This window comes from Schistocerca cancellata, chromosome 3 (assembly GCF_023864275.1).
Source record: "Schistocerca cancellata isolate TAMUIC-IGC-003103 chromosome 3, iqSchCanc2.1, whole genome shotgun sequence".
In the NCBI taxonomy this organism is placed as follows: Eukaryota; Metazoa; Arthropoda; class Insecta; order Orthoptera; family Acrididae; genus Schistocerca; species Schistocerca cancellata.
The window spans coordinates 242,009,081-242,029,854 of NC_064628.1; the positions used below are offsets into that span (position 1 = coordinate 242,009,081).

General features: G+C 42.9%; 1 protein-coding gene across 1 annotated transcript in view; it reads left to right on the plus strand.

The window, feature by feature from the left end:
* Nucleotides 1-20,774, plus strand: part of LOC126176243 (ATP-dependent translocase ABCB1-like) — a 315,891-nt gene that overhangs the window by 213,642 nt on the left and 81,475 nt on the right. The window contains exon 16 of the mRNA XM_049923388.1: nucleotides 16,749-16,910. Coding sequence (XP_049779345.1) covers nucleotides 16,749-16,910 — 162 coding nt within the window. The remainder of the gene's footprint in view (nucleotides 1-16,748; nucleotides 16,911-20,774) is intronic.

Below are 20,774 nucleotides of genomic sequence, written 5' to 3' on the forward strand. Positions count from 1 at the left end.
CGTCTATTGAGGAGGTGGCGACAGTCACTCATTGTCGGCCGTCGCTGTTGCAGAAGCTGGATGTAGGCGCGCCTTCTTCTCGACACGGTCACCAGACGAAACGGGCTCTTGATGTGCGCCAGCTAATGCTTCCCGTCCGCGACACCATGTCAGAAACTATCATCGCAAGTCGAGCACAATTACATGCTGCCCAACCCCGAAAGCGCGGCAACTCGCGGGAGCTTCACACAACACACCTCTCCACTCGCTACTCCAGCCAGACTCCCCCTGCTCTCGCTCCACGCGGCAGAGTTAACACTACCAAAGATCCTACACACTTTGAATCTTCACACGACCTATCGATGTAATCGTTCGATAGCAGTTTTCCCTAGGCAAGACCCAGCGTAAAAATACAAATAATATTTACGAAACAAACCAATCATACATCGACATAAATGCATAAATATATATATACAAATAGTAAAACAATTACAATATGTAAAGACACAGAAATGTCATATATTCAGGTAACAAAAATAAGGAAAACAAATGTATAGTACAATAGATGGAAATAGGAGGATATGCATTTCCGGCGTTACAACTGTATACCAATTAGCTTCCTTTCGGGGTATGCTGATGCATTAGCTCCATACTTAACAATCATATACAACCGTTCTTTCGACGAAAGATCCATACCCAAAGACTGGAAAGTTGCACAGGTCACGCCAATATTCAAGAAAGGTAGTAGAAGTAATCCACTAAATTACAGGTCCATAATGTTAACGTCGATATGTAGCAGGATTTTAGAACATATACTGTGTTCGAACATTATGAATTACCTCGAAGAAAACGATCTATTGACACAGAGTCAACATGGGTTTAGAAAACATCGTTCCTGTGAAACACAACTAGCTCTTTATTCACATGAAGTGTTGAGTGCTATTGACAAGGGATTTCAGATCGATTCCGTATTTCAGGATTTCTGGAAGGCTTTTGACACTGTACCACACAACCGGCTCGTAGTGAAATTGCGTGCTTATGGAATATCGTCATAGTTATGTGACTGGATTTGTGATTTTCTGTCAGAGAGGTCACAGTTCGTATTAATTGACGGAAAGTCATCGAGTAAAACAAAAATGATTTCTGGCTTTCCCCAAGGTAGTGTTATAGGCCCCTTGCTGTTCCCTATCTACATAAACGATTTGGGAGACAATCTGAGCAACCGTCTTAGGTTGTTTGCAGATGACGCTGTCGTTTATCGACTAATAAAGTTATTAGAAGATAAAAAAACTGCAAAACGATTTAGAAGTAATATCGGAATGGTGCGAAAAGTGGCAGTTGACCCTAAATAACGAAAAGTGTGCGGTCATCCACATGAGTGTTTAAAGGAACTCGTTAAACTTCGGTAAGACGATAAATCTGAAAGCCATAAATTCAACTAAATACCTAGGTATTACAATTGCGAACAACTTAAATTGGAAGGAACACACAGAAAATATTGTAGGGAAGGCTAACCAAAGACTGCGTTTTATTGGCAGGACACTTAGAAAATGTAACACCTACTAAGGAGACCGCCTACACTACGCTTGTCCGACCTCTTGTAGAATACTGCTGCGCGGTGTGGGATACTTGCCAGACAGGACTTAAGGAGTACATCGAAAAAGTTCAAAGAAGGGCAGCACGTTTTGTATTATTGCGAAATACGGGAAATATGGGAGAGACTGTCTGGAATGATGCAGGGTTTGGGCTAGACATCATTAAAAGAAAGGCGTTTTTCGTTGCGGCGGAATCTTCTCACGAAATTCCAATCACCAACTTTCCCCTCCGAATGCGAAAATATTTTGTTGACACCGACCTACATAGGGAGGAACGATCACCACGATAAAACAAAAGAAATCGGAGCTCGTACGGAAAGTTATAAGTGTTCATTCCTTCCGTGCGCTATTCGAGAACCGAGCGAGGTGGCGCAGTGGTTAGACACTGGACTCGCATTCGGGAGGACGACGGTTCAATCCCACGTCCGGCCATCCTGATGTAGGTTTTCCGTGATTTACCTAAATCGCTCCAGGCAAATGCCGGGATGGTTCCTTTCAAAGGGCACGGCCGACTTCCTTCCCCGTCCTTCCGATGAGACCGATGACCTCGCTGTCTGGTCTCCTTCCCCGAAACAACCAACCAACCGCTATTCGAGATTGGAATAATAGAGAATTGTGAAGGTGGTTCGAGGAACCCTCTGGCAGGCACTTAAATGTGATTTGCAGGGTATCCATATAGATGTAGATGCTAAAATAGCCAATATTCTTAATGCCTCCGTTATTCTGTTATTAGTTTTAGCATTACTATTGTTATTAATGCTGCAAATTTTTTATTAGTAACACATATTATTGTGATTGAGTTTTTTATGTGATAACAAATTAACATCATTCTCAATCTTACCATTATTTCATCATTATTATTAGTGTTACTATTGTTGTTGTTTTTGTGGTCTTTAGTCCACAGACTGGTTTGATGCAGCTCTCCATGCTACTCTATCCTGTGCAAGCTTCTTCCTCTCCGAGTAACTACTGCAACCTACATTCTTCTGAATCTGTTTATTGCATTCATGCCTTGGGCTCCCTCTACGATTTTTAACCTCCATGCCTCTTTCCAATACTAAATTCATGATCCCTTGATGCCTCAGAACATGTCCTACCAACAGATCCCTTCTTCTAGTCAAATCGTGCCACTAATTCCTCTTCTCCCCAATTCTGTTCCGTACGTCTTCATTGATTACGTGATCTACCAATCTAATCTTCAGCATTCTTCTGTAGCACCACATTGTGAAAGCTTCTGTTCTCTTCTGGTCTAAACTATTTATTGTCCATGTTTCACTTCCATGCATGGCCACACTCCATACAAATACTTTCAGAAAAGACTTCCTGACAAATGTATTATTATAATATTATTGTTATCATCATTTTTATTTCATTTATTTATTATTTTATTAATAATACAGATTATTATTTTTATGATTGCTATGCAATATCTTTTGTATATGTTGTTCCTGGTTAGATGTAAGAGACGGTCAGGATAAATAAACAATGAGTAAATAAATAAATATTTTTGTTTTAACACTGTCCACTGACAGCTTCTTTCCGGCTAAAGTAATAAAATCGGCAGTTCTGTTATATTCATAGGGACTGTGTTCCTAACTGAAGTTAGAAGCATTGCACATAATTTGGACTGAAAATATTTACATTTTACACATAGTACTTCAAAATTTGATGGACAGGGAGATTTTTGGCCCAGTTGTTCCCAATGATTTACAATACATTCATGGGAGTATTTTATGATTGATATGCTTTCCAAGGCATGGCGCTTCTTCCGAATAGAAAATGAAGCCACTTTCAGTTTTCAAAATTAGGATATATATGAGGAGTGGCTGGGAATTTTTTATTTTTGGCCCAGTCATTCCCAATTATTTACAACACATGCACATTTTCAATAATAAAAAAAACCGGTGGCGGACAAGGGTCTGTAGAATGTGGATTATTTATCTCCATTGCACATACGTACATTTCCGATTTGTGGATATGTTATCACTTATCACTAACAACACAAACCACATTAAAATCAATAATGTGCAAGCACAAGTTCATGTACCTGAAGAATGTTTGTGGGCACAATGCGTACATTTACTCTATATTGAGGCAAAAGAAAACATGCTCCATTGGAAATAGTCCCCAGAATATTACCTTCCTCATAACCCAATTACGCTTTAATAAGTATCTCATCAAAACTGAATGAGTCAATATGATCCTCTGTAAAATGAATACTTTCACGGCGAGAAAAGTTACAACTAATAAAAGGTTCTGGGCTATTGTGCTGTGGTCGGATTTCACATTAAAACCCAACGTTTCGTCCCCATATGCGCACGACGTACCTTCTTGAATGCCCGATTTACACCCCGACTAGCTACTGATTTCAGCAAAACTCCGCTTCCACGTGCTTCCTTGCAGTGGCGTAACGCCACATGTTTTGAATACCCGAGTGCAACTGGCACGTGTCGACTACCGTCGTCCGCTGTTGCTGTCAGCGGAATCCAGATGTCATTCAATTTCATGTCCTTTCCATTCCTATTGATATTCCTGGGGTGAATTACAATCCCTATGTCCTGTCTGTATAGTCTTTCATGGTATCCGCTTGAGGCTGCCAGTAGTTCAGTCCTATCAAAATGGAAGTGGTGGTCCCATGGCTGCAAAGCAGATTCCGCAACAGCTCATCTGCCACTCTACCCTCCTCTGTAATTGCCGTTATGCTCTTCCAGTTGTTTTTCACCGTTCTTTTTATAGTGCGCACATGCACCTCCCCACAAGTACACGGAATCTTATAATTCTCCCCGCAGACAATGGAAATGCAATGGTTGTTTCGAATGTGAGCGACAATGGTAATAAGATTAATGACTTAATAGATCCACAGGCACATCCGAAACCAAGTACAAACACCACTGAGAAAGTTCTTAGAACTGTTACGTGATTGACAAAGAACTCCTATGTCGAACAGGGTATTCAGAGAAGTCTCTCTATTCAGGCTTTATGTATTGCCTAAGGTGCACAAGGAACATGAATTTCATGAACAGACGGATGGTGTTGCTATGAGGAGTCCCTTAAGATCAGCTGTAGCGAACTTCTTTATAGAAAAATTCGATGAGCAGACAATGGAAACTGCGAAAAAAAAACCAAATATTTAGTTCGGGTATGTGGACGATACGTTTGTTTTGTGGCGGCATGGCAGGGAGGAACTTGGTCATTTTCATGTCAACGAAATTATTCCGAAGTTTCTGTTTACGCTCGAGGAGGAGGCAAGCGAAAGAAAGAAGATGGCAGGTTGGGCCGTACGATTTACCCAAAAAGCCATACACTTAGACCGTTACCTACACTGGGATCCGAACCACAACTTACAAGAAAAGCGAGGCATCATGAAAGCTTGGCTGATGGAGCAGGGAAAATCTACGAACGAGTGATGCTTGACACAGAATTAAAGCATCTGACCAACGCATTGCTCAAGAATGGTTATTCGTTCGCTGGGATAAAAAGAGCTTCAAGACCACTTCTTGGAAATCATAGGGATCCAGAATGAGATTTTCACTCTGCAGCGGAGTGTGCGCTGATACGAAACTTCCTGGCAGATTAAAACTGTGTGCCCGACCGAGACCCGAACTCGGGACCTTTGCCTTTCGCGGGCAAGTGCTCTACCAACTGAGCTACCGAAGCACGACTCACGCCCGGTACTCACAGCTTTACTTCTGCCAGTACCTCGTCTCCTACCTTCCAAACTTTACAGAAGCTCTCCTGCGAACCTTGCAGAACTAGCACTCCTGAAAGAAAGGATATTGCGGAGACATGGCTTAGCCACAGCCTGGGGGATGTTTCCAGAATGAGATTTTCACTCTGCAGCGGAGTGTGCGCTGATACGAAACTTCCTGGCAGATTAAAACTGTGTGCCCGACCGAGACTCGAACTCGGGACCTTTGCCTTTCGCGGTCAAGTGCTCTACCAACTGAGCTACCGAAGCACGACTCACGCCCGGTACTCACAGCTTTACTTCTGCCAGTACCTCGTCTCCTACCTTCCAAACTTTACAGAAGCTCTCCTGCGAATCTTGCAGAACTAGCACTCCTGAAAGAAAGGATATTGCGGAGACATGGCTTAGCCACAGCCTGGGGGATGTTTCCAGAATGAGATTTTCACTCTGCAGCGGAGTGTGCGCTGATACGAAACTTCCTGGCAGATTAAAACTGTGTGCCCGACCGAGACTCGAACTCGGGACCTTTGCCTTTCGCGGGCAAGTGCTCTACCAACTGAGCTACCGAAGCACGACTCACGCCCGGTACTCACAGCTTTACTTCTGCCAGTACCTCGTCTCCTACCTTCCAAACTTTACAGAAGCTCTCCTGCGAACCTTGCAGAACTAGCACTCCTGAAAGAAAGGATATTGCGGAGACATGGCTTAGCCACAGCCTGGGGGATGTTTCCAGAATGAGATTTTCACTGTGCAACGGAGTGTGCGCTGATACGAAACTTCCTGGCAGATTAAAACTGTGTGCCCGACCGAGACTCGAACTCGGGACCTTTGCCTTTCGCGGGCAAGTGCTCTACCAACTGAGCTACCGAAGCACGACTCACGCCCGGTACTCACAGCTTTACTTCTGCCAGTACCTCGTCTCCTACCTTCCAAACTTTACAGAAGCTCTCCTGCGAACCTTGCAGAACTAGCACTCCTGAAAGAAAGGATATTGCGGAGACATGGCTTAGCCACAGCCTGGGGGATGTTTCCAGAATGAGATTTTCACTCTGCAGCGGAGTGTGCGCTGATACGAAACTTCCTGGCAGATTAAAACTGTGTGCCCGACCGAGACTCGAACTCGGGACCTTTGCCTTTCGCGGGCAAGTGCTCTACCAACTGAGCTACCGAAGCACGACTCACGCCCGGTACTCACAGCTTTACTTCTGCCAGTACCTCGTCTCCTACCTTCCAAACTTTACAGAAGCTCTCCTGCGAACCTTGCAGAACTAGCACTCCTGAAAGAAAGGATATTGCGGAGACATGGCTTAGCCACAGCCTGGGGGATGTTTCCAGAATGAGATTTTCACTCTGCAGCGGAGTGTGCGCTGATACGAAACTTCCTGGCAGATTAAAACTGTGTGCGCGACGGAGACTCGAACTCGGGACTGTGGCTAAGCCATGTCTCCGCAATATCCTTTCTTTCAGGAGTGCTAGTTCTGCAAGGTTCGCAGGAGAGCTTCTGTAAAGTTTGGAAGGTAGGAGACGAGGTACTGGCAGAAGTAAAGCTGTGAGTACCGGGCGTGAGTCGTGCTTCGGTAGCTCAGTTGGTAGAGCACTTGCCCGCGAAAGGCAAAGGTCCCGAGTTCGAGTCTCGGTCGGGCACACAGTTTTAATCTGCCAGGAAGTTTCGAATCATAGGGATGTTCAAGCGCCGTTCAAATCGAAAGTTTTCGTGCCTTTCGTTGAGGACATTACTAACAGCACAGGAAGGACCTTGAAAAAGTGGAACATCGCGATAATGTACAAAACGACCCGGGATATACAAGATTACCTACAACCGGCCAAGGATGCTCGAAAACCGCTGGAAAAAACAGGAGTTTATAGGATTCCGTGTACTTGAGGTGAGGTGTACGCGGGCACTACAAAAATGATGGTCGCAAAACGACTAGAAGAGCACAAGGGCATTACAGAAGAAGGAAGATTGACAGATGAGCAGTAACGGAACATACTTTGCAAAATGTTTCAAATGGCCCTGAGCACTATGGGACTTAACTTCTGAGGTTATCAGTTCCCTAGAACTTAGTACTACTTAAACCTAACTAACATAAGGACATCACACACATCCATGCGCGAGGCAGGATTCGAACCTGCGATCATTGCGGTCGCGATGTTCCAGGCTGTAGCGTCTAGAACCGCTCGGCCACCCCGGCCGGCTCATACTTTGCAGCCGCGCGGGATTAGCCGAGCGGTCTTGGGCGCTGTAGTCATGGACTGTGCGGCTGATCCCGGCGGAGGTTCGAGTCCTGCCTCGTGTGTAAGCTTAGAGACTGATGACCTTAGCAGTTAAGTCCCATAAGATTTCACACACACATACTTTTCAGCCAGGAGACTACCACGTAAATTTTGATAGGACTCAAGAACTGGCAGCCTCAAGCGGGTTCCATGAAAGACTATAAGGAGAGGTCATAGAGATTTAAAACACCTCAGGAATTTCAATACGAAAAAGAAAGATGCGAAATTGAATTACATCTGGATTTCTGTGCTGAAGCAGATGTGTACCAGTCTTCCACCACTGGTTGATAGCAACAGTGGGCTGAGGCAGTCGCCATGGGCCAGTTATACTCGGTTATTGAAAACGTGTGACGTCACTCCCCTGAACGGAAGCAGGTGGAAGCGGAGTTTTGCTGAAATCAGTAGCGAGCAGGGGTGTGAACGGACATTCAAAGAAGTCACGTAGAAAATGCAGTTGGCTCTATGCAACTATGAAATACTACATGCTGAACGAGTGGTAAAAATTGGTTTACCAAGTACGGCGGACGACGCAAAATAAGTACTAATATCTCGTTGCAATGTCATACAGGACTCCAAACAGTATAAATTAATCACAGAGACCTATAAGAGCATATTAAAATTCTGTTTGTCGCTTGTGCCTGATCCCGCGGTTCCGCAGTGTCCGCATGGTTAGGAACGGATTTGGCAAGGTTAATGTTAAGGGGTGGCCGAATGCCCTTCCTGCCGCCACCCCATACCCCCCGGGACGGAATCAGTGGACCCCCAGCTGTCTGCATCTAGTGTAAGCCACGGAATAGTGCGAACGTGTTCAGACGTATGCGCGTCGTGTAACTGAGGCGGGACGTGGAGACAAGCCCAGTCTTCACCTAGCGGGATGTGGAAAACTGCCTAAAATCCAAATTCAGGCTGAGTCGCACACCAGCCCTCGTCGGTAATCTGCCGGGCGCATACGATCCGGGTCAGCGCGCATTAGAGCTCTCGGCTAACCTGGTGGGTAAATGACCATATTAAAATAAGCAGCACCATTGCATTTACGTACTTTCGAATATTTTTTGCTGAGAACGCGTCCCTGTAAGTGGCAGTAATCCACTTACAACGAAGGTTTTCATCTTCAGGAAAGGAGAATACGTGGACGTTAGAATCGTTAGTATTATTTTCTTTACAGTGAGAAACGCAACATTTGCACACCATTGTCAAACGTCTCACTGAAACTAGCATAGTTACATAACCACAAAAAGTAACACACAAGAAAAAGCACTGAAATTTCTACACTGGGGCAAAAGGGGCACTGTCTTTTTGTTTGAATCAGGTTAGAGACTGGCGTTCTTGCAAGAAATTGAAACAGAACAGGATCATAATATATGTAAAAGTTACCAGAAAGATAAAAATAGATTGTTTCATTGTAACATCAGGGGGCCGAAAAACGTGGTAGGTAACATTTTTGTGTGTGTAGATGTGGAAAATTCTGAAGTGGTAGATGTTCTGTATCTCTCTGAGCACAATGTAACCACAGGGATAGAGAAATTAAATAAATGAGATTACAGACTAATATCATTTTCATGTGCAGTGAACATGGAAAGATGAGGAACCATTAATGTGTACCCAGCTCTTAATGAACTACCTGATCATGGTACACAATTAATGGAAGTAAACAATGTAGCACCCAAGATCATCCTGCAGACATTTATTTAAGGATCTAGGGATATTCACAGTAGCTTCTCAGTATATATACTCTCTTATGAAATTTGTTATCAACAACCAAACCCAATTCAAAAGTAATAGCAGTGTGCATAACTACAATACTAGGAGAAAGGACGATCTTCACTATTCAAGATTAAATCTAACTTTGGCACAGAAAGGGGTGAATTATACTGGCACTAAAGTCTTTGGTCACTTACCAAATAGTATCAAAAGTCTGACAGATAACCAACAAGTATTTAAGAAGAAATTAAAAGAATTTCTGAATGACAACTCCTTCTACTCCATAGAGGAATTTTTAGACATAAATTAAGAAAAAAAATTATTAAAAAAAATAAAAAAATAAAAAAATAAAAATAAAAAACACACAAAAAAATAAAGTTGTTATATTAACTTAAGTATGTTGTTAAATTAACCTAATTATGTCATGTATTGGAAAATTCGACTCGTTCCACATCATTACGAAATATCGTATTCATGATCCATGGAACTAGTATTAATCAAATCTAATCTAATCTAATCTACCTCTGCAGAATGTTCATGCATAGCTGTAAGGCTTATTAATGAGAACAAGGTACAGTGTTCTCAACACCAATAAAAGAAGTGGTGTTGGATGAGCTATATACATATAAAAAGAGGCTAATGTGAAATTCAGTATGTATTCGATAATATACGTGTGTCAGTATTTGAAGGTAACTAAAGGATAACTAAAGGAGCCAAAATTTCATGTAAAAAGTAAAGGGAAATTTATAAGAAGACCAAAACAAATCAAAATTCAGCATTACTTGCATTCTATAATAAGACTGTAGTCTATTAAGTAAAGTCATTACTTTGGTCACAAATATGCACATACTGACAGAAATTAATAATGCAGATAATAGGATTAAAACTATATTGGATATTTTGAGAACAAGTAAACTAACGACAGTGCTGCGACTGATAATTCACAGCTTGCAGTTATTTTTAACAATTACTATCCAAATTTAGCAGCAAAAAATATGATTACATACCCCAGTTGAAAAAGAAAAGAATGTATAAAAATGTCAAGTTAAACTTAACACAATCAGAAGTAACACCAGCATCATTCACTGAATTTAATAGAATTATGAATATTGTAAAGTAAGAAAAGCACATAAGTTGTTCGAAATTATCATAATAAGTAATGTTCTTAGTGATATATGTAATGCAAGGTATTTTTCCATACAGATTAAAGTCTGCATTCGTTAATCCTCTTTAGTATCAGACAGACTTAAAAAATTATCGCCCAATTGCTTACCAGTCTTTTTCCAAAATATTCAGAAAAGTAATTTAACTAGAAACAATTTATTCAGCACACTACAGTTTGGATTCCAGAAGAGTTGCTGAATTGAGAAAGCTATTTATGTAATCACTTACCAAGTGTTGCAGACCTTATATATTACGATATCACCAATCGATATGTTTTGTGTTCTTTCAAAGGAATTATACTGCATAGATCAAGTTAATGTCTTAGAAAAACTTAAGTTTTGTGGGAATAAGGGGCTTTACAAACAAACAAAAAATGGTTCAAATGGCTCTGACCACTATGTGACTTAACATCAGTGGTCATCAGTCCCCTAGAACTTAGAACTACTTAAACCTAACTAACCTAAGGACATCACGCACATCCATGCCCGAGACAGGATTCGAACCTGCGACCGTAGCGGTCATGCGGTTCCAGACTGAAGCGCCTTTAACCGCACGGCCACACCGGCCAGCTACAAACAAACAGTTTGAATCATACTTAACACATGGAATGCAAAAAGTTGTGCTGAATAATTCAAACAATGTTGGAAGCAGAGAAATTTTCGTTCCTGGGAGGGGTCAAATCACAAAGGGAACTCTGCAAGATTCAATTTTTGGTCCATTCCTACACCTTCAATGTCTGAAACGCCTTCCATTTAGCATTCATCAAGCAGAATTGGTACTGTTTGAAGAGAATTTCTTTAGGGAGAAAGCAACAAAAGAGATTGCTAATGACGTTTTCCAAAAAACTGTTAAGCTATCCTCCGAAAGCCAATTCTCCCTTATTTTTGAGAAAACACACTATATTCAGTTCTGTACAATAAACAGAGTAATATCAACACTTGGTACAGCATATGAGCAAGAGTCAGTAAAGAAGGTACAATGCTTCAGTTTTTTTGGTGCACATATTGACGAAAACTTGAAATGGAAGAATAATATTACCGAGCTGCTCCAACAATTAAGTTCAGCTGATTTTGTTGTTTGTATAACTGCTAGTCCTGGAAAAAAAACGAATATTCCCCTGTCTTATTTCACATATTTCATTCAGTACTATCTTACGGAATAATTTTCTGGGGTAACACATGACTCAAAAAAAGGTATTGATTGCCAAAAAAAAAAAAAAAAGAAAGAAAAGAAAAGAAGAGCAGTAAGAATCATACACGGTGTTCACCTGCAGTCGCCATGTAGGTACCTCTTCAGGGAGCTAGGCATTGTAACTGCACCACTATAATACATACATTCAATAAAGGAATTTGCCATAAATAATCCATCACAATTTGAGAAGAATACTGACTCCATATCTCAACATTTGAAGAAAAATTACGTTTATTACCTATTATTAAAACTGTCACTGGTTCAGAAAGAAGTTCGGTATGCCGCTACAAACATTTCTGATCATTTTCCAACTAACATAAAATGTCTGACTGGTAGCAAAGGAAGTTTAAAATATAACCTTCTTTTCGATAGACGAATTATTATATTTAAACTGATAGCCTGAAGAGAACTGCACGAGAAAAATTAAAAATGAGATGTTGATACTACTTGGTATTTTTAGCTGCTACATTTAGAAAGTAGCTGTTAAAAATAACTGGAAGCTGTGAATTATCAGTCGCAACACTGTCGTTAGTTTACTTGTTGTGGTATCTTCTACGCTGACTGGTTGTCACACTACGCAAGTAGTAAATGAAGTGTTGATATTACTCTATTTATTGTACAGAACTAAATATAGTGTGTTTTCTCAAAAATAAGGGAGAACTGGTTTTTGGAGAATAACTTAACAGTTGTTTGGAAATTAAAAACCACTAATCTCATATACATGTTCTAGAAATTGATTTGCTCCTCATCATCCGATAAAAGAATCGCTCAGATGGTCCGTGGAACAACTTACTAATTCACGACATTACCACGTGGAGATGCCTATCAGTTGCGACGTCTCTGTAGGCAGATGGCTTAGCTTCAGGGCCATGAGATGTAGGTGGCTGACACAAAACAAGGAAGCCAAAATGAAATAAAATTAATTTGTTTCACTATCATCGTGAGTGACGTACGAAACATTTGTTGCGCAAAACGAATGTTTACTGGACAGAACTGAAACAACTAGATTCGTTAGATATCATTTTTAAACTGTAGTTTAATAAATTACGGGTTGGAGGTTAATACAATACATAAGAAAAGACAATATTTTTGGTTTACCAAAAACAGCATACAAGTGCGTAATGAAAACGAGTACAAAGGGAATAAAAATGTAACAGTCGCTGAAAGTGGACACAGGAAGCACACCTTCTAACTATAACGTTTTCATTTCTTTCCTGTGTATGCTGATGCTTTGTTTACGGTTGCGTCATCATTACCTATGCTCCGCTGTTACTCTGATTTCGTTTTCCTGGTGACCTTTTTTCGCGCCTTTGTTGCACTAATATATTGTATGCCCTTTGGGACGTTAATTATCTTCATGCTATTCCTCCAAAATCTCTTTTCCTTTCTTTGGGAGTTGCTCACCTTCTACTTCTTGTGACTTTCATCTTACTGAACGGTGGTTGAGAGTGTCTCGCAAGCAAAAGTATCCAGGTTCATATCACAGGCAAATGTCAAGCCGTTTTCTTCGAACAGACCATAACTAACTTTCTTTCTCGGACTTGTTGAAGATGAGTGGTCCGTTTCCAATAACCAAGAAATCTACGGAACGTTAAAAATATATATCCTTGATTCTTTTGGCGTTCCTTCCGATTGACTTTTGTCTCTCCTCTTGTTTTTCGATGAGGAATAGCTGCTAATGAGTAATGAGTTGGTTCCTGATGATGCAGTCTTTGACAGCTCCTTCACCGTATCTATAATCAAGATAGCAGTTTTCCTTCTTTATAAATTGGAATGTTCTTTCAGATTCGTATGTCATGTGCCCTCACTTCATGAAACATAGCTGGGAGGTTTGTTATTTAAACCGTGACAATGGCGCAAAATATGGTCATCGCGAACTTTAATCCACCACTTCTTCTCCACTTGCCGGCCAAATTCTGCCAGCGAACATTTTTTCGACAATCAGAATTCGAACCAACTGACGCCGGGTCGAGTGCCACCACAGAAGTGCGTGTTAGCGACCGTGGCCATGAAGACGTGTTTCTTAGATGGTGCTTCAGTATTTTGTAATAAATCCTAAATGTCTTTTAAATGGAGATGCTTCCAGGTGCAAGTCTTTTATTTGACGACGCTTCGGTGACTTGTGCATCGATGATGATGAAATGATGATGAGGACAACACAACACCCAGTCCTAGCAGATAGCTTCATTAAGTGAATCTCCCGTGATTTTTCTGAGTCCTACACTTGTATGCTGTCGGAAAAAAAACACAACAACAAGAAGGAGCTGTGCGACATAAACGACAGTTGGTAGGCGTATTTCTACATATGAAAGGTGGTGTCTATTCAAATTTCGCACCAGTCACACAAGAGAGGCGCTAGTAAGGCGACTATGAGAGTGCACATCAGGTTTGCCTTAAATAACAGCCGTGAACGTTAGTTATCTTTGAGACTGAAAGTGGTGAGCTGGTGTTAGACAAGAATGCCTTTAAGATGCCAACGTTACTATTACCAGTACCTAACTGAGATTCGACGAGGTCGTGTAATTGTTGTACGAGAAACTGGATGTTCCTTCTGCGATATTACAGAAAAGCTTGGCAGGAAAATAGCCACTGTCCATGTCTGCTGCCAGCAATGATCAAAAGAACATACAGTCTCAAGAAAGGCGGGCTCCGAACGGCCACGAGGCTCTACCGATAGCGAAAACCATCGTGTTCGACGTAAAGCTATGGCGCATCGTACTGCATTTGCAGCAGCAGTTCGAGCATCAGTTGGTACCACAGTGACACAACGAATTGTTACAAATCGGTTACTTCAGTTCCGAGCCAGACGCCCTGTAGCGTGAACTCTACTGACCCCAAAATACCGCCGTTTGCGATTTCAGTGACGTCAAGCGAGAACACATTAGAGGACAATGTGGAGGTCTGTTTTTTGATGAAAGCAAGTTCTGCTTCCGTACCAGGATAGCAGTGTGTTAGTTACAAAAATGTCCAGTTTAGCGCGTGCAACCAATCTGTCTACGTGCTAGACACACTGTACCTACACCTTGAGTTATGGTCTGGGGTGCGATGTACACTCCTGGAAATGGAAAAAAGAACACATTGACACCGGTGTGTCAGACCCACCATACTTGCTCCGGACACTGCGTGAGGGCTGTACAAGCAATGATCACACGCACGGCACAGCGGACACACCAGGAACCGCGGTGTTGGCCGTCGAATGGCGCTAGCTGCGCAGCATTTGTGCACCGCCGCCGTCAGTGTCAGCCAGTTTTCCGTGGCATACGGAGCTCCATCGCAGTCTTTAACACTGGTAGCATGCCGCGACAGCGTGGACGTGAACCGTATGTGCAGTTGACGGACTTTGAGCGAGGGCGTATAGTGGGCATGCGGGAGGCCGGGTGGACGTACCGCCGAATTGCTCAACACGTGGGGCGTGAGGTCTCCACAGTACATCGATGTTGTCGCCAGTGGTCGGCGGAAGGTGCACGTGCCCGTCGACCTGGGACCGGACCGCAGCGACGCACGGATGCACGCCAAGACCGTAGGATCCTACGCAGTGCCGTAGGGGACCGCACCGCCACTTCCCAGCAAATTAGGGACACTGTTGCTCCTGGAGTATCGGCGAGGACCTTTCGCAAACGTCTCCATGAAGCTGGGCTACGGTCCCGCACACCGTTAGGCCGTCTTCCGCTCACGCCCCAACATCGTGCAGCCCGCCTCCAGTGGTGTCGCGACAGGCGTGAATGGAGGGACGAATGGAGACGTGTCGTCTTCAGCGATGAGAGTCGCTTCTGCCTTGGTGCCAATGATGGTCGTATGCGTGTTTGGCGCCGTGCAGGTGAGCGCCACAATCAGGACTGCATACGACCGAGGCACACAGGGCCAACACCCGGCATCATGGTGTGGGGAGCGATCTCCTACACTGGCCGTACACCACTGGTGATCGTCGAGGGGACACTGAATAGTGCACGGTACATCCAAACCGTCATCGAACCCATCGTTCTACCATTCCTAGACCGGCAAGGGAACTTGCTGTTCCAACAGGACAATGCACGTCCGCATGTATCCCGTGCCACCCAACGTGCTCTAGAAGGTGTAAGTCAACTACCCTGGCCAGCAAGATCTCCGGATCTGTCCCCCATTGAGCATGTTTGGGACTGGATGAAGCGTCGTCTCACGCGGTCTGCACGTCCAGCACGAACGCTGGTCCAACTGAGGCGCCAGGTGGAAATGGCATGGCAAGCCGTTCCACAGGACTACATCCAGCATCTCTACGATCGTCTCCATGGGAGAATAGCAGCCTGCATTGCTGCGAAAGGTGGATATACACTGTACTAGTGCCGACATTGTGCATGCTCTGTTGCCTGTGTCTATGTGCCTGTGGTTCTGTCAGTGTGATCATGTGATGTATCTGACCCCAGGAATGTGTCAATAAAGTTTCCCCTTCCTGGGACAATGAATTCACGGTGTTCTTATTTCAATTTCCAGGAGTGTAGTATGACAGCAGAAGCACTGTCGTGGCTATCCCACGCGACGTGACTGTAAAATCGTACCTCAGTCTGGTGATTCGACCTGATGTGCTGCTATTCATGAACAGCATTCCAGAAGTTGTTTTCCAACAGGATAACGCTCCATAACATACCACTCTGGTACCCAATGTGTTCTACAGAGCTTCGACATGTTGCCTTGTCCTACTCGATCACCAGATTTGTCTCCAGTCGAGCACATTTGGGATATCATCGAACAACAACTTCGTCGTCCACAAACAGCTTTAACCGTCCCTGTAAGCAAGTGCAAGAGGCATGGAGCTCCATCACGCAAAATGACACCTGTCATCTGTACTACACAATGCATGCGCTTTTGCATTGCAGGAGATTACATCGGTTATTAATGGACCACATTTCTCGTCTGTAGTGCCCTATCTCGCGCTGGCATTAACCTGTGATCCTGCAATATTAATCAGTTAAATTTGTTATTTAGGCATATTCCCTAAATATCATTACTCCACATCAATTATGTTTTGAGTTGCGATTTTTTTTCCGTCAGTTAATTTACTGTCTGAGTTCGTGCAGTTGTGAAGAATTTTCATTCCGTGCATGTTGGCAATCTTCTCGTGTTCTTTTCGCTGAGCTCATTGTGGTCACTTTACTTGTAACTTTCGGACTCGTGTGCTGCAGATCTACGCATTCGGAATTGCCGGCGACCGGCTGACGACACGGCTGCGACGGCTCGCGTTCTCGGCGATGCTGCGCCAGGAGGTGGCCTGGTTCGACGACAAGAACAACAGCACGGGAGCGCTCTGCGCCCGGCTGTCTGGAGACGCCGCTAGCGTGCAGGCGGTGAGTCAACCAACACCTGTACAAACTACTGTTGCAAAGGAAGTAATGTAGTTCGAAAGATTGAAATATAATTAACATTATTTTAAAATACGTAAATAATTCAAATAATGTAGAACGAAACTAAATGCATATTATGGCTGTTGCTTCTTCAGCTGGCGTGCGATGATGTAATTGATCGAAAGTATGATAGCAGTGATTAAATTCGCTCTCTGTTGGTGTTGTTCCCTTAATCAACTGGCGAGGTTAAACGTCATCGGCGATTTTGCTGTGCTCCCAACAGCCGTTGACATCAGGCTCCATCACATCTAGCTGGAGTTCCAGTATGCAACTCATGATAAAAAATAGACCGCAGGGAAAAGCCATAGACCAAGTAAACCCAGACAGATCTGGTAAATTTAACATGTATTTTGTTGGGTCAGCTGCTGTGGCAGTCAGCACCGATATGAATATGAAAGGAGAGAAGTAGCGATGGCAGGTGGCAGGAATCCACAATCATCTGTATTAAACACTGTGTGCTTAATTGATAACTTTATTTCTGAAAAGAAAATAAACTTAACTTTTTGTGCTTACTGTACCTTCTGTGCCTGTTACATGCACTTATATTATTTACTATAATTACTCGGAGAATGCAAGCTGAGTAACGTCTTCCAATTACCCACTGCTGATGCTCTCGAAGTGTGCGACCGAGCTGCGGCCGTTCTCACAGCTTTCCTTTTCTGGTAGCATTTAAAATAGTTGCAACAGAGATTATGTATGCGCAGTACGAATGCCGATTCCCACACAGCAAACAACCAATTCCATATACAAGCTACCGTTTATTGAAGTGATCAAATTCGAATAGTAACGTCCAACAACATGGTAACTTGAATAGAATACAATTTAGGCGCCGAGATCCGTAAGGCCGAAAGCACACAAGCACACCGTCGTCTGCCCCACATTTAAGTGAATTTCACAGCTTTTCGTGAATTCTCATACATGCAGTGTGGGCCTGCAGCACAGGTAAACCCTACCCACCACGAGATCAATGGCTTTCAGAAGCATGAATAAATGCTCCAGTCTCACAGTTGACTGTGATGTGGTTTAGGCCCTTATGATTCTCATCGCCTCAAATGGATTACTGAATGATAATATTCAAAACTTAATGTACTATAACTCATTCACAAATCCACAAAATAGGATTTTCTGTCGGTATTACTGTAACATATACAGACGTCCGATATAATTCTACTATATAGTGAGTGAACTGGCGTATCTGAGGAGTGTGCTGTCATCTCACCGAGTGAACGGCGATTAATTGTTTAGTATTTTACACCGGAAAATGGCGTTCTAGTGAAATAAATTAACTTCTCTGCCAAACGATAATGCGTCTTTAATAAGTAGGGTTTACGTCAAAGGTTTAGAGGGAAACAAAACTGATAAAAGTAAGTGCATAGCGCTTTTGCCATGAAATGCCAACACCAAGTTCGGACGAGTACAACGAGCTGGTACAAATAATGCATCTGCGAAACTGAAAAGTGAGGTAAACGAAAATCTTGTAGGAGCTAGATGTCCTCCACACGTATTACACAATGCTGAAAAGGCAGCTGCTGGCTGACGTGTGAGTGTTGATATGGAAACATTTGTAATTAACTTTTCAATTACTTCTCCATGTACATAGTAGGAACGGACCGTTAAGTCCCGGATTATAGTGGAGCGACGCAACAGCGCAAAGCGCAGCTGCGCGTCGGGCAGCAGTTGCAGCGTACTTCGCGCCCAGGTTCATTGCATTAATGGTCTGAGCCATTGTGATGTTTCAAAATTAAGCTCAAATGGCTCTAAGCACTATGGGACTTGACATCTGAGATCATCAGTTCCCTAGAGTTAGAACAGCTTAAACCTAACTAACCTAATTAATGATTAATAGGCAAAACTTCCATATGTAATCGATATTCAAACTGCCACAAATTTTTCCAATGAAATAACGTCATTTGTAAGGGCAATCGGTAGCTGATGAAACACGAATTGTTACAGATCCCTAGTAACCAGAACAGACAAGGCTCTTGACATTCACGATATGATTCAGAACCGTTGTAAGTAATGCAGAGACAACTACCAGAATCTGTTAAGATTGCCTCCAGGAAAACCACATGCGAATGACGTTTCCTAAATATTACTGTAAATGATTCATATATCATATAGAACTTTTCAACTGCATTCGGTGATGTTGGCAGAAATTACATTCACCTAAAATGCCCAGAAAATTCTGGTACACTATTTTACAGTTATCACAATTTTCATTCATTTATACAATAAGCAGTTGCAGTTCCTCAGGGGACATTCATTATAATCAATGTTGGGAGATATGGGACGGAAAGGGAAGTTGGTAGATTTTATTCTTATAGTGTTTTCCACTAGATGCAAGAAGGTAACTCGATACACCTCCAGACTCTCCACTACTAAATACACTGAAGCGCCAAAGAAACTGGTACAGGCACGCGTATCCAAATACAGAGATATGTAAACAGGCAGAATACGGCGCTGTAGTCGAAAACGGCTATGTAAGACAACTGCCTGTCGCAGTTGTTAGATCGGTTACTGCTGCTACAACGGCAGGTTATCAAGATTTAAGTGAATTTGAATGTGGTGCTATAGTCGGAGCAGAAGCGACGGGACACAGCATCTCCGAGTTAGCGATGAAGTGAGGTTTTCCCCGTACGAACATTTCAGGACTGTACTTTGAATATCAGGAATCCGATAAAACATCAAATATCCGACATTGCCGTAAAAAGATCCTGCAAGAACGTGACCAATGACGACTGGAGAGAATCATTCAACTTGACAGAAATGCAACCATTGAGCAAATTGCTGCAGATTTCAATGTTGGGCCATTAACAAGTGTCAACGTGCGAATCATTCAACGAAAAATCATCGATATTGGCTTTCGAAGCCTAAGGCCCACTCGTGTACCCTTGATGACTGCATGACACAAAACTTTACGCTTTGCCTGGGCCAGTCGACATCGACATGGGACTGCTGATGACTGAAAACATGTTGCCTCGTTTAAAATTGTACCTAGCAGATGGACGTGTACGGGTATGGAGACAACCTCATGAATCCATGAACCCTGCATGTCAGCACGGGACAGTTCAAACTGGTGGTGGCTCTGTAATAGTGTGGAGCGTGTGCAGTTGGAGTGATAGGGAGCCCTGATACGTCTACATATGACTCACACAGTTGACACATATGTAAGCATCCTGTCTGATCACCTGCATCCGTTCATGACTATTGTGCATCTCAATGGACTTGAGCAACTCCAGCAGGATAATGCGACAGTCCACAGGTCCAGAATTGCTACAGAGTGGTTCCAGGAAGACTCTTTACAGTTTAAACACTTCCGTTGGTCACCAAACTCCCCAGACATGAACATTACTGAGCATATCTGGGATGCCTTGCAGCGTGCTGTTCAGAAGAGATCTCCACCCCTCGTACTCGTACAGTTTTATGGACAGCCATGCTGGATTTATGGTGTCAGTTCCCTCAAGCACTACTTCAGACATCAGTCGAGTTCATGTCACGTTGTGTTGCGGCACTTTGCATGCTCTTTGGGGCCCTACAAGATATTAGGCTGGTGTACCAATTTATTTGGCTCCTCAGTGTATATCAGTTGGACCACATTTTGTATTCATTCGAAATTACGGGCACCTATTATTGAAGTATTTTATCAAATATTACAGTCAATGTGTTTTAGATCCGTGGAAGGAGTATTTCAACAAACGCGTTTCTAGATCGCAATATTAACAGAATGTGCTTTTGGAATAATAAGCGCTAAGTGGAACATTTTTGGAAGCCAATAGAAATTTCACCAGAATTTGTTGATGATAGTGT